At 35.9% G+C, this 13544-nt stretch overlaps 3 protein-coding genes across 4 annotated transcripts; 1 reads left to right on the top strand and 2 right to left on the bottom strand.

The window, feature by feature from the left end:
• Positions 1 to 2337: 2337 nt before the first annotated feature.
• On the top strand, positions 2338 to 5928 carry LOC111320245 (uncharacterized). Its single transcript, XM_088726562.1, has 5 exons — positions 2338 to 3635; positions 3748 to 3980; positions 4174 to 4307; positions 4688 to 4953; positions 5540 to 5928. The coding sequence occupies exons 1-5, from the start codon at positions 2393 to 2395 to the stop codon at positions 5785 to 5787; spliced, it is 2124 nt and encodes a 707-aa protein (XP_088582688.1). The 5' UTR covers positions 2338 to 2392; the 3' UTR covers positions 5788 to 5928.
• On the bottom strand, positions 5349 to 8048 carry LOC111344122 (uncharacterized). Its single transcript, XM_022951329.2, has 2 exons — positions 7263 to 8048; positions 5349 to 6734 (listed from the first exon to the last, which is right to left on the bottom strand). The coding sequence occupies exons 1-2, from the start codon at positions 7528 to 7530 to the stop codon at positions 5974 to 5976; spliced, it is 1029 nt and encodes a 342-aa protein (XP_022807064.2). The 5' UTR covers positions 7531 to 8048; the 3' UTR covers positions 5349 to 5973.
• A 773-nt stretch (positions 8049 to 8821) lies between these two features.
• On the bottom strand, positions 8822 to 13323 carry LOC148726051 (uncharacterized). 2 transcript variants are annotated; one of them, XM_088726575.1, is made up of 4 exons: positions 13292 to 13323; positions 11824 to 12020; positions 11464 to 11608; positions 8822 to 10516 (listed from the first exon to the last, which is right to left on the bottom strand). In XM_088726575.1, exons 2-4 carry the CDS (start codon positions 11947 to 11949, stop codon positions 10449 to 10451), a joined length of 339 nt encoding a protein of 112 aa, XP_088582701.1. In that variant the 5' UTR covers positions 11950 to 12020; positions 13292 to 13323; the 3' UTR covers positions 8822 to 10448. The 2 variants fall into 2 exon arrangements, with proteins under 2 accessions (XP_088582701.1, XP_088582700.1); XM_088726574.1 differs by lacking the exon at positions 13292 to 13323 and having other exon boundaries at positions 11824 to 12767.
• Between the last annotated feature and the right edge of the window lie 221 nt (positions 13324 to 13544).

The following is a 13544-nucleotide window of genomic DNA, read 5'->3' as shown; positions in this document are numbered from 1 at the left end:
CTGGACTCTACAGAATCAACAATGAGAACCCTCAAACTTTTTAAGATATCGAACATGCCTGGATAGCCCAAGTAGATTAGATACCGATAAGTGACCCTTCGGTCTAAAATGGTTCAAGAAGCTAGGACAACATTCTTTTTGACCTGCGGGTAGTCCCTTTCTACCCAAGTGGCCTAATGACCCAGTTTCTGTAGTTGAACAAACAAAATCGAGTCCTAGACGATAGTTTTCCAAAGATTTAAAAATAGGTGTTAAACAATCTTCTAATGCAGGGTATATAGGTTATCACTTTCAATCATTTTCCAATTATTTGAAAATGGAGTACTTAAAACAGGCCCTTTTTGCGCATTTTATTCCACATTATCCAAGAAGTTACAAACTGGACTGGTCAACCCATTGTGCTGCTTAGCCGACAAGCAACAAAGGGTGAAAAATACTACCGACTAATTGACTGAATATTAACCGACAAGTGGACCCTTCTTCCCCCCCCCCATTCAGACTCTCTGTTGAAATAAGTGCTGAAAACTAGCAAAGTCATAATTTTTAGTCATATCTGAAAATTCGGGGTTATTAAGGGATGTCAGTTATGTGGGGTGTATCACTAGTCACCACAAACGCGAGATAAACCCCGTTCTCTGTTGTTATTTCAAATCTATACAAACTGTAAGTAACAGAAGTCTTCATGTGAAAATTAAGCATTGCAAACTCATTAACTGGTGTGATAGGGCGAGGTGCCGCGAAATCGACCCTGTTTTATGTTGTTATTTTGTAAATATCTGAAAATTGGGGTCATTAACCAGTGTATTAGGGCAGGGTGTATGTGTAATCACTAGCAACTCCCGAAATTGACCCGGTTTTTTTTTGTTATTTTCTAGATATCTGAAAATTGAGGTCATTAACCGGTGTTTTAGTGCGAGGTGTATGGGTAATCACCGGAAACTCCCGAAATCGACCCTGTTTTCTGTTGTTATTTTCTTCTGAAATATCTGAAAATTGGGCCCGGAGCATTAAAGCAGAGTGTATAGGTTATCACTCAGGAAACTCGCGAAATCGACCCCGTTTTTTGTCACTATTTTCTAGATATCTGAAAATTGGGGTCACCAAACCAGTTTGTTAGGGGTGGGGTGTATGGGTAATCACTGGCAACTCCCAAAATCGACCCCGTTTTTTGTTGTTAGTTTCTAGATATCTGAAGTTGGGGTACTTAACCGGTGTGTTAGTGCGGAGTGTATGGATAATGACTGGAAACTCCTGAAATCGACCCTATTTTTTGTTGCTATTTTCTTGATATCTGAAAATGGAGGTCATTAACCTGTGTTTTAGTGTGAGGTGTATGAGTAATCACTGGAAACTCCCGAAATCGACCCTGTTTTATGTTGTTATTTTCAACTGAAATATCTGAAAATTCGGTCCGGAGCATTAAATCGGAGTGTATAGCTTATCAATCAGGAAACTCACAAAATCGACCCCATTTTTTGTTGCTATTTTCTACATATCTGAAAATTGGGGTCACTAAACCAGAGTGTTGTTGCAGGGTGTATGGGTAATCACTGGCAACTCCCAAAATCGACCCCATTTTTTGTTCTTAGTATCTAGATATCTGAAGTTGGAGTCCTTAACCGGTGTGTTAGTCCGGAGTGTATGGATGATGACTGGAAACTTCTGAACTCGACCCTGTTTTTCGTTATTTTCTAGATGTCTGAAAATTGGGGTCATTCACCGGTGTTTTGGTGGGGGGTATAGGTAATCACTGGAAACTTCGCAAGAACAACCCCATTTTCAGCTATTTTCTAATTTTTGGAAAATTGGGGTCATTAACCGGCCTGTTAGTGCGGGGTGTACAGGTAATCACTGGAACCTCGCAAAATCAACCTCATTTTTCTGTTTATATTTTCTAAATATATGAAATTTGGGGGTAGCCAGTGGCTCACTCAACCCAGTTTTATTAATCATTTTCTTTGCTCTTCACCCACCCTATATCTAAAGTTATGTCCTGTGTTTGCAGCGATGACTCAGTATCAGACTACGGTGGCCCAGAGGGGACATGCTGCATATAAAAATAGTTGCTGCAAATATAAAAAAATTGCTATATAAAAACGAGTTCTGCAAATAAAAAACAAATTGCTGCAAATAAATAATGAGTTGCTGGAAATAAAAAACGAGTTGCTGCAAATAAAAAACAAATTGCTGCAAATAAAAAAGGATTTGCTGCAAATGAAAAATCGAGTTGCTGTGCAAATAAAAAACGAGTTGCTGCAAATAAAAATGTAAACGCTGCGCGCGCATTTTTTTCCGAGTAGGACTGGGAGCCATGAAGCGATGACGCGTGTTCACGATTTCACACGTCTACAGCTTGTTCGCAAAGCTCTGTTATAAATCTAGTTTTGTGAACATGTTTTGCTCTGGTTGTGGACAGGAAAAGTTGGCACAAGATGCCAATTACTGCTCAAAGTGTGGAACTAAGTATTCGGAAGGTGCAAAGCCCACTGGTGCGCCAAACAAGAAGTCGTTCGCTGAATTTCGCAAGCGGAAAGAAGATAATCGCACGCAACATTTTCACAAGAAATCCAAGTTAAACACTATCCCTACAAGTATTCAAGATGTTACAATTCAGATAGGTTTGATGGCTACCAAAGACGGCGAAATAAGAGTGAAACGGGGCTCCAACCTTCCATTGAAAGTGTCGCCTCTAACCAAATATGACGAGTTACGAGAAAAAGCAGTGGAAAAACACAGTGTATTCAACACTGATATTCTCAATCGACCGACGGGATTCAAACTGCTTTATCCAGATAAACGCATTGCTGAGAAGGTTCCTGGCACAAATGAGGAATTTGTGCTTAAGTTATACAAGGATAAGCTGGGAAAGCCATACAGCAGAATAACTCTGTATCTAGCCACCCATAGCGACTACCTTGAGCATATTACTTCTGGATTGTTCGATGATGAATACTCTGAAGGCTCAGATGACTACCAAAAGCTAGCCAGCTCCAGCACTACCACTTCTACTTCTACTTCTCTAAGCATTGAAAATGGCAACAACACTAGCATAACAAATCCAGCTGGTTCTACTCCCACTTCCTCTAGATTGTTTGCTGTTGTTGAGGACGATTGTGCGAAAAGCATTACCACTTCCTTTCCCACTCCAACAACTGCAAGTGCTTTAACTAACACTAGTACAACAAATACATCCAGCCAAGTAGTAGTTTTTATGCCTACTCCTACATCTCCTAATGATGATCAACAGCCATCGACATCTGGCTTGGTTGAATGTCCAATCTGTTTGGAGTTGTTTTGTTCCTCAGATGTTGAGGAACATGCTGCATCTTGCTCAGCATGGTTGTTAGAGGATGAGCAGCCTTATGACTTGAAAGCTGACTCAAACAATGAAACCACATCAATGGCTGACTATGATCCTAAAGAGGCAAAAAGGATCTTAAAAGACGAAATCACGAAAGTTATGGGTGGATGGCCAACAATAGAGGTGACTAGGGTCTCTTTACGAAGAAAGTTCCTGTGGGAAGATTTTAAAAGTGCAAGGCAAAAAAAAATCCAACCCACATCTGTTGTTAAAGTAGTCTTTGTTGGGGAGCCATGTGTAGATGATGGTGGACCGAAAAGGGAATTGTTTACAGGTATGTACTGAAAGTGTTTGTCTGGTACTGAAAGATTTAATAAATGTTAAAAGACTAGTACTGACAGCAGCATAAAATGCAATTTGATTATGACCTTTTCACTTCATTCCAGAGTTGTTATCAATGATGCAGACAAAGTATTTTGATAGTGGCTATCCAACAACATCGGCTGTTGCTTTGGCCAGCAATGATTTCAAGCTTTGTGGAGAGATAATGGGCATGTCAATCTTACAGGGTGGACCAGCTCCCAACTTCTTGGCACCACCAATGGCAAACTATATCCTGGGAAAGGAGCTATCCCCAATCGACATCAAGGATTCTAAACTAAAAGAAGCTGTTGATAATGTAAGCTAGATCATTGGTAAGATAAAGAATATTAATGGGAATGATTGATAGGCAGTGTGTGGTTCTTGCACTGGTATACAAATATGTAACATTGTTACTAGGCAGTACTACCTCTGATTACAGTGGTAAGCCTAATAGCAGTATACTTTAGGTAAATAATTTTGTTTGATGGTTTTATGAATTTATACTTTAGTTATCAAAGGCAACCACAGATGCTGAGGTGAGAGAATCTCTCATGAGTGAAAGGACTTTCGAAGTACTTGGAATGATTGGGTACAGAAGTATTCCACAAAGAGAAACAATCACATCTGCCAAGGCAATTGTACAGTATGTAGATTATTTTCAGATATAATACTAACTAATATGAAATACTGTAACTAACTATACAATACATACTCTGTTTTTGTGTGACATACAATTAAAGTCAAAATGGTGTTGTTGCACACAACAAAGTTTAACAAGGGAAACATGGAGTTTGCAGAGTTGGCCTTATTTTAGTGTACAGTGTTGTGTTAAAAAAGCATGAAAATGTGCAGTTGTCCTTTTAGATCCAATAACTTTTTGTGTTACTGAAAAATATAGTGAATTGACTTGAACCTTTTTCTTGCAGTGTTTCATGCCCCCTATTATTGTCATTGTGCCTAAATCTCTGTCAAATTATGTGTGATTTACTTCTATTCTAACATATATTTTCACTCTAACTATAGATCAATTTGCATGAAAGAATTAACACCATATTTACCAGCACTACTGCAACTGGAAAGTGGACTCCACACCAGTGGACTACTTTCCTCTATCAAGAAAAGTCCCAGTATTTGGGAGCCACTTTTCAAATGTAGTAACTGTTTTGAGATGACAGTGGATGAATTTCTTGATGATTTGGAAGTAGAGTATAGCCTATTACAGCTGGAGAAAGACCTCGAGATTACCACCTATAAGTTCTTCTGTGATGTTGTGGACAATCTTGAAAGAGGTAAGGTTAGGTTTTTTTAATTTTTATCTGAGATTTCAAAGTATTTTGTTAGACGTGTGACTATGCCACTCACTCACTACACTGTAACTAATAGTGAATTTAATGAGAAAGAAATTTAATATACTGTATAGGATTACTTCTTTAGTTTTTTATTCTTTTATAAACATTACCAAAAAAAGCTGGCAGGAGCAGCCTCACAGAGCTAGTGATCCATTAACAAGCCTCCTTAAATTACATGATCATTATTATTATAATCATTTCTATGATGAATATATATATATGTTTTCTGGTTCCATGTTTTCAGACTGGAAATCTTTATCAAAAATTGGATTTCAAAAACAACAAGAAACATTCAGATTGTTTTTAAAGAAAACAAAACAAAATGGTGCTAAATAGCCTTTAGTACTTTTGAATCTAATTGGTGATTGTCTGAATTAATTATGATTGTATATACAGAAAAAGTGTTTATGCAATAATAAAAAGACAAAAAGTTCTGTTTTTATTCAATGTGTAAGATTCCTAGCCATTGGCAGGTCGACATGAAATATTTCCGATTTTTTTAAAATTTTTTCTATGTATCTTCTAGGCAATAGTTTGAAGCTGAAAGATCTCCTGAAATGGCTAACAGGATGCTGCCATCCACCACCACTTGGCTTTCCAAAGAAGCTGAAGGTCCTATTTGTGCATGGTTGTGTACCTGGGTGTCGCTGTCGTCCAACAGCTTCTACATGTGATACAACAATCAAACTGCCAATTCATATCAATACAGAACAAGAAATGCAAGAAATGCTGGAGTCTGCAGTGTTAGAATCACATGGCTTTGGGAGGCTTTAACTCACTGTCTATTGTTAAGTACTTGAACAATATCCTTGTCGTAAAAGTCAGTTAGCTTTACAACTTCAATGCATATCATTTGTCTATTTGTTACAGTTTTACTTATTTTACAAGTTGTATAATAAAAAAAGATACATCATGGATGTTGTACTGGAATTTTATGTTTACCACTGAAGTACTTACGAATCAAATCTGCAAATTCTTAAAATTCTGAAATAAATCAAATGCATCTTCCTCATTTGAAGGCATCTTCCAATTATTTGTTTCAATGATATGTTCAAAGTAGTTGAGATATTCCTCCACTTCACTATTGCCTTCATCGCCGTCAATCCCACACTCATTCTCCATTTCCTTTAGTTTTTCTGTGGGTACTGGAACCATGCAGTCCATTAACCCTGAGTTTTCAGGTAAAAAGTACAAAATATCAGGTACACCTGCAACTGTGTCATGTCTTGATTTTCTCATGTAATGTGTGTTCCAGTGGTCTTTTACGTTGTCAAGTTCCTTTTCTAGAACCTTTGAGAAACAAAACCATAGGCATTCCATGTCAAATGTGTTTCCAAGTTCAAGTATTCCTGACTGGACCATATCTTTGAAAAAGTCTATCCACCAACTTGATCGATTCCTTCGGAAAAAGGACCACCATCCCTCTATTCTCTGATTTGATGGTGAAGAACCATATTGATGAGATTTCTCTCCAGCAAATTCATCAATACCATCTGCTCTGAAATAGCATTGCATTCCAGCAATAACACCATTTTCTGTTCCACAATCTGACCTCACAACTCTAGGGCAACTTTGCAAAGTTTCAACAGCATCAAGATATAGCATGGCAGTAACCTTTGGATTATTGTTAGATCGAACCAGTTCAAGCCATATTATTCTCCTGCTGTAGCCACAAATAGCACCATGTATAGGGAAGCCATAGGATTTAAGCTTATCATAACCTACAAAAAGAATTTCAAACAAGCTCAATATTACCAAAAGAAAAAAAAATCAAGTGGAGTAAATCAAATATTACTAATAGTATTTCTTATTAATTTATATGCTATATAATGCTATTATTATTATTTAATGCTAGTATGCAATTTTATGATCACATGCGTGTGACAACACAATACTGATAATAAACCAATTATGATTTATTAACTGCAAAACACTGTGTGAGTTTGATCAAATTAAGGCTAAAATCAATACATTCCCATACCCTCCAGTATAGACCTTAGCCATGCATTGCAGTCTGTGGTGCTTCCTCTCCTTTCTTTAGCTAACTTCAGACTGCCAGCAACACAGGCTAAATGGGCATTATTATAAGGGTACAAACCTTAAACTATAACTCTCACTTTGAATATCTCGCAATACCGTTTAGAGATCATTTTGACCATTTTTGACGAGCATCCCTGCCAGTTTCTATCCAAAGTGCACCACGGTTACATGTGTAAGTAACAAATTTTATGTAATGACTTAGTACTCACCATCGATATGCCAGCAATAATTAGGTCCTCTTGATATATAATTTCTTCTCTTTAGACGTTTTCTTGCCCTTTCTTCAACTCCAGCAGGGTCAGTTTCTTTCATAATTTTGCTTACAAGAGCACGTGACACGTGCATATGATGTCTCAATCGAAGAGCGTGCCAGATATACCTATAGCCAGCTAACTCTCCAGCTCCTTGCATCTCGCGCCTAATGGTTTCTCTAACTATGTCTATATCGATTTCGTTTCCTCTTCTCTTTAGACCCATTTCATGTAGCTTTCGTTTAAGTGTTCTTACATGTATATCTATGCCGTGAAACTTAGAAGAGAAAGTAAATCAACAATTGCTTGGTAACGATAACCTCGATGAAAGTATAACTCGATAGGACTGTAAATATCTTTAGAACCTTGAGGTAGTTTCTCACCACAAACAAAGCAATATTTCGCATCGTATGGATGGTTTTCTTCCTGACAAGACGTACAAAACATTATCCACAGATTAATTAGGCACTAGAAATGTAACCTGGAAAAGCATGGTGAATCGCTTCCTTGCTCCCAGTCCTACTCGTAAAAAATGCGCGCGCAGCATTTACATTTTTATTTGCAGCAACTGGTTTTTTTTTATTTGCAGCAACTGGTTTTTTTTATTTGCAGCAACTGGTTTTTTTTATTTGCAGCAACTCGTTTTTTTTATTTGCAGCAACTGGTTTTTTTTATTTGCAGCAACTCTTTTTTATTTGCAGCAACTCTTTTTTATTTGCAGCAACTCTTTTTTATTTGCAGCATGTCCCCTCTGGGCCACCGTATCAGACTGGCGTATTTATGACATAATACATTGCAGTTATTAACGATACATGTTGGATGATGGTTGTCGCCATACGATCTCTGAGCGTGGCATCCAAAATCTCAGCTGAATTTCAAAAGGAGGTCCCATTCAGACCTGCCAAGTGTTCCATCTTTGAAAACAAGCGACAAGCTCAAAATCGGTGCGACGTAAAATACCTCATCAAAAAAGTCATGAACAACTGTATGATTGACAGTTATCACAATCTTTACAATCTATCCAAAAAAGAAATAAGTAATGCTACTAAAAATAATCTCCCTAGCAAGTGTAGTTAGCTTCGTAACTGTAAAATCAGAGTTGATTGTTCAGCTCAAACTAAGGTCAAAGCTATTAGTGTCCATCAGTGATTTGCCTTTCTCTTTTCTCCGAACGCACGATTGCTCTCACATTGAATATAATTAATTCAATACAGTACAATTCAATTTTTTAAAAAACAGCAAATATTTACTATCAGAAAAGAAAGAATGAGAAGAAACCAAGGAAATTTTCCCTCAAAGGTGATTTGTATTAATTAAACGACGATATTTTATAGTTGTGAAATAATTTGCAACGAATCACAAAATTCAAAGTGACTTTACTATGGGTACGTTTCATAAGAATAGAAACCATATAAGTTGGGTCCTGGTGAAGTACACTTAATATACTGATATGAAACTTGTTCAGTGGAGAGCATTAAAGATAAATGATGTGTTGTTTTAATCCTATACGTGACACGTCCGCAGTAACAATTTAATTTAATTTTTTAATATACTCAATTTTAATTATACAGGTCTTAACATAATATACAAATTAAAGATAAATTAATGATTATTTAAAAAATAAAAAATTCAAAAGATCTGAATAATTAGGTCAGTTTATACAGAATTCGAAGATTCCTCATAAAAATAAACTGCCTCAATGAAGAGAAAAAAAATTTTTACATATAATATAGTAGCTCAAATAGTATAATTAACATGACAATAATTATTAATTAATTACAAAAATCTATCCTTATTTCCATTAAATTTGTTTTGATAAAATTCATTAATACTGTTCTTAAATGATGAGAAAGATTCAATCATTCTAATGTGTAGTGGAAGACAATTCCACAGGTCTACAATATGATTAAAAAAAGAATACTTAAAAACATCAGTTCCAAAAAGGCCTTTCCCCAGTGTAACTTCACCATTTCTGATGTTATATTTAGACGTCTTAAAATTTACACATGACAAAACATTAAATTAATACAACCTTTAAGGCATTTAAAGAAAAAGCAAATAAAAGCAAAAGAAAAAGCAATTCCTTGAAAATGAACTATAGAGTTAACATTCAAAAGTATGCTTAAAGGGTTAAATGACTTTCATTAACAAAAACACTTTCTGGCTCCAGCATAATACTTGGTCTTGACATTTCAATCAAGAGTGTATTCTCTCAGGCTAATTATTATCACTTAGGTTCTAGAATCAATATTGGGTCATTCTCTTCACTTAGATTATACTATTTAACATTTTATTGTAATGTAGCTAAATTGATCGATGATTTCATTTCCATTGATTGGTCTAATGCGGCATGATGTGAATGAACAGTTGCATTTTGGTTATACCTTTATGGAATTAAATTGACCTAACTTTGATACAGCAATCTAGCCTGATTTCAAACCAGATGGAGGGTTTTTAAAGTTCATTTATCAGTGAAATGTTCAGCAAATTAATTTAATAAATTTTAATTAATCAAATTTGTGACTGCAAAAAATACCTTAAATTTACTTACAGTAAATTATTACCCTAAGACTTCCTTCAGAGCTCAACTAAGGCAGATGATGGAACTTTAGACAACTTTCACTCATGACCATTCTGCTCGCTACTTACAAATGTTTGCATATCTAAGTAAAAAATTAGCAGTGAATTTTGGTTTTGAGTTGGCCTCAGTAGAAAAACAACAAATTATTCATAACATTCTAGCAAAAGCCATGTCTTTGAGGAAGTAATTACTGTAACTGTTTTGGTCCTTAACTGAGCCCTTTTTACACAGTACACAATCCTTGTTGACTAAGTGTAACTAAAATAACAGAGCGAATGGCCCCTGGTAAACAAAATGGCTCCCCAGAATCCAAATTTGCACAACACTCAAAGTAAAGAGGGCCATGGCCAGTGCGGATAATGTTCTTTCCCAGTACTTGATCATTATTTAAAACATCACTGTAATTAATTCTGTTTCTTAACTAAACCAGAAAAATTCTATTTCTGAAATAATTCATACATGCATTAAACTGAAATTTACATTCCTTTAGTACATTCCATTTGTAACTCAAACCATCAGTTACATACAAAACGTGGTTGTTTAATGACAACTTCTGCAGTTTTTTAAATACTGTATTTCTTGTTGAAAAGGTCTTGCACATGAGCAATAGTAAATTGCTGATTATTTGCACCTATAAAACAGAAAGTGAACAAAAGCCTTAATATGTAAACAAGATATAAATGGTAGCTACATGTAAGTTTCACATGAGGATTCTATTAAATGGCCCATACACTTCTTTGTGGTTCAACTTACATACATGTACCATAATTTTGAAAAAGTCACAACACCTATAACATTAATGTTTAAAAACTCTGGAGTACTTGAAAATAAATTATTCTTGGTATCAAAACCAGTCCCTGTCAAATAGGATTTTGTACTGTAGTCCCATGAGATGCAACCCCTCACTGAAATTCCTTGTCTCAGACTCTAAGGTAGATGGCAAAATTGTTATATAGGTGACTCAATCAAGACATTGTCCTGTTTGCTAAGATCACAGCAGTGTCCGCATCTTGATCTTACTTATTAACATCATCTTTGATGCAGCTCTTGAAGACATGCTCCCTTCCTTGAAACAAAGTGCCAAACTGTTACATTCATTTTTCATAGTTCTTAGCTTCCATTAATGGACACTTCACGAGGTCCACCAACACCCACAAAAAGGATGTTTTATGTTCCAGTTTTCCCACAAAATGGCAAACCTTAAACAGTGAATGAAATATCTGCAGTGCTCTGTTTGTAAGGGTAACTCATATAGGGTAATTGCTTTATTAAAATCTTAATGTATTGCCTGCTAAGGCGAGGGCAATCAAACACTAGAAAATATACACAATGTACACCATAAAACAAGAGAGAGGCAGGACTGGGGAGGAAAACGGTTGATCAAGGGTTGGTTAAGAACCTATCATCTATTATATGGCCACAATCCACAAATAGGATATTGGCTGCAGATGCCATCTTTGGTTTAAAATGCAAAATAGTACACTCGATTCCATATTCTTAACCTCACTCAAAGTGAATAATTATGGTGAACTTGTCACATAAAATTTCACTGTTTGAAAGCAAATATTGTCTTCTTACCAAAATATTCTCGAAATTTTATGCTTATCTCTTGATTAGTTGCAAGAAATGCTGTTCCAGCCCTAGATCCAAGGTTGTACATTTCACCACTGATATCCAGATATAATGTGGATGTCTGACAACCCAAATCTTCAAGAACCAGGATCTATACATGCAATAAAATAAGGCAATTAAAAAGGTTATATTATCTTCAGTCTTAATTATTAAGATATAGGTCTGACCCGAAAATACTTCTTTTAAATCCCCTAAGGAAATGCTCAATATGAATAACTCATAATTACCGTTAGTATTATTAATGTTTTTTGAAGGTAGGCATCTTAACTCTATCAGGGTGAACATACACAGCTGTATTAATAGTACCTCTTCCAAAAGTTTCTTTCTGTGTCTATCAATTAGTTTTCTTTTCTGCTCCTCCGTGAGTTCTGATACTTTGACATTTAATTCTTTATTAACTTTTGCAGAATCCACAAACTTTTTTTTCTCCATGTCACTTCTTTCTCACCACTTTTCAGATGCTTTCTTATTCTTCTGTTGGTAGGTAAGACCTTTACATTCATCTGCAACTCAGTAAAAGAACATATATGATTCATGAAAAATATATGACCAAGTGCACTAATCACATGCATTGATGTCAGTCAAGACCACATTACAGCCACATAACACTTACTGATTACTAAATTAAAGATCAGTCATTTCCCAACAATGAGCTATCAACACATTGATGATTCAAAATAATTATAAATTGTATTGTGATCTGCAATAAAGCCTACATTTGACCACTTGAAAAATGTCAAGGTATCAATGAAAGGCCTGTTTCCTTTCCAAAACTTCATGCAAGCTAGAGCAGTTCTGAAAAGAATGTCTGAGTGAGAAAACAATTACTTTTATAGGCTACAATAACACAAATCAAAACCATTGTTCCTAATATTAATAGCTATGATGTCAAGCAGTAACAATACTTAATCATGACATTACGCATTATACAACATAATGGGTTGTATGCAACTGACATTACTTACAACCCATTATACAGGTTTTAGTCATTTGTCAGGCAGTACTGGATCAACTTGTATTGGTATGTATGTATACACGTATTTGTCCTGAGACCCCCTCCTATCTGGAAGAGAGTCTAGAGTAGACATACAGGATAGCCCCTTCAGTGTTGTAAACACTGGTATCAATGGGGGTCCTGTTTACCACCCATCCCACCCCAAGGGAGGACATCCATCACACAGTATTCTGGTGCGTGGGAAATTAACGTCTCCTGCCCCTAACGCTGCAGGAGACAGGACCTCCATTTCATTGTCCCTATCCGAGAAAACTAGAATATCTAAGCATTTCTTTATGTTATAGAAAGGTAGCATATCTTTCTCAACTATTTTAAGCCCCTGAGTGTTGGTCCAGCCGGGGCTCGAACCCTTGACCTCCTGCACAAACATTGTGCATTTACAAGAACTCATAACCATTACGTTAAACAGTAAACTTTGAATTAATTTGAGAAATTTGTGATCCTTACAGTGTTGCTATCGATTTACATGTGAGTATAGTGTACATAAAAACAAACATGAAACCAAAAACTCAGGTTTGACAAGGAATGTAGATAATAGCTGGAACCCAGGGGGAAATAGGCAGCTGTGCACTTGATTTTCCAGGCTGGAAAACTATCTAGGGTCTTAACAATCTGTAGTAATGGATTATTATAAACCTGTCTGTGAACTGTCAATTTCCATCTTTTAACAATATCGTCTTTATCCCTGCTTTAAAAAGTATTTGAATCCAGGGCCATACCTACAGCTGTATTTAATGCTAATTCCTACTTATAACTTACATTAAGCCACAACTGACCGCACCTATACAATGTAGTAAGTATAGATAAAACAGGAGTGAAATGAAAAGTAATGACAATATCAGCATTGTAAGAAAATGACTGAGTATCTGTAAATCAAATATATTTTCCTTCTAGTACAAGTACCTGTTTTAAAGAATTCAGCACAAATTAAATTGTAAGAATTTGGTCCTTAGACACCTTTGAATCTTTTTAATGTGGCATCTGCAGAAGAAGATGATACTTGTGGCCTTTT

Source organism: Stylophora pistillata, chromosome 7 (assembly GCF_964205215.1).
Source record: "Stylophora pistillata chromosome 7, jaStyPist1.2, whole genome shotgun sequence".
Lineage (NCBI taxonomy): Eukaryota > Metazoa > Cnidaria > Anthozoa > Scleractinia > Pocilloporidae > Stylophora > Stylophora pistillata.
This window is presented reverse-complemented; position numbering and strand designations above follow the sequence as displayed.

What these genes read in the sequence shown, in the direction of transcription:
- LOC111320245 (XM_088726562.1), top strand. Translation starts at nt 2,393, where the DNA reads ATGTTTTGCTCTGGTTGTGGACAGGAAAAGTTGGCACAAGATGCCAAT. An exon ending in GAAAAGGGAATTGTTTACAG is followed by an intron (nt 3,636 to 3,747) that starts GTATGTACTGAA and finishes ACTTCATTCCAG; the next exon opens with AGTTGTTATCAATGATGCAG. An exon ending in TCTGCCAAGGCAATTGTACA is followed by an intron (nt 4,308 to 4,687) that starts GTATGTAGATTA and finishes CTCTAACTATAG; the next exon opens with ATCAATTTGCATGAAAGAAT.
- LOC111344122 (XM_022951329.2), bottom strand. Translation starts at nt 7,530, where the DNA reads ATGGGTCTAAAGAGAAGAGGAAACGAAATCGATATAGACATAGTTAGA. An exon ending in TTATTGCTGGCATATCGATG is followed by an intron (nt 6,735 to 7,262) that starts GTGAGTACTAAG and finishes TTCTTTTTGTAG; the next exon opens with GTTATGATAAGCTTAAATCC.
- LOC148726051 (XM_088726575.1), bottom strand. Translation starts at nt 11,949, where the DNA reads ATGGAGAAAAAAAAGTTTGTGGATTCTGCAAAAGTTAATAAAGAATTA. An exon ending in GAAAGAAACTTTTGGAAGAG is followed by an intron (nt 11,609 to 11,823) that starts GTACTATTAATA and finishes TTGCATGTATAG; the next exon opens with ATCCTGGTTCTTGAAGATTT. An exon ending in AAAATTTCGAGAATATTTTG is followed by an intron (nt 10,517 to 11,463) that starts GTAAGAAGACAA and finishes TCTGTTTTATAG; the next exon opens with GTGCAAATAATCAGCAATTT.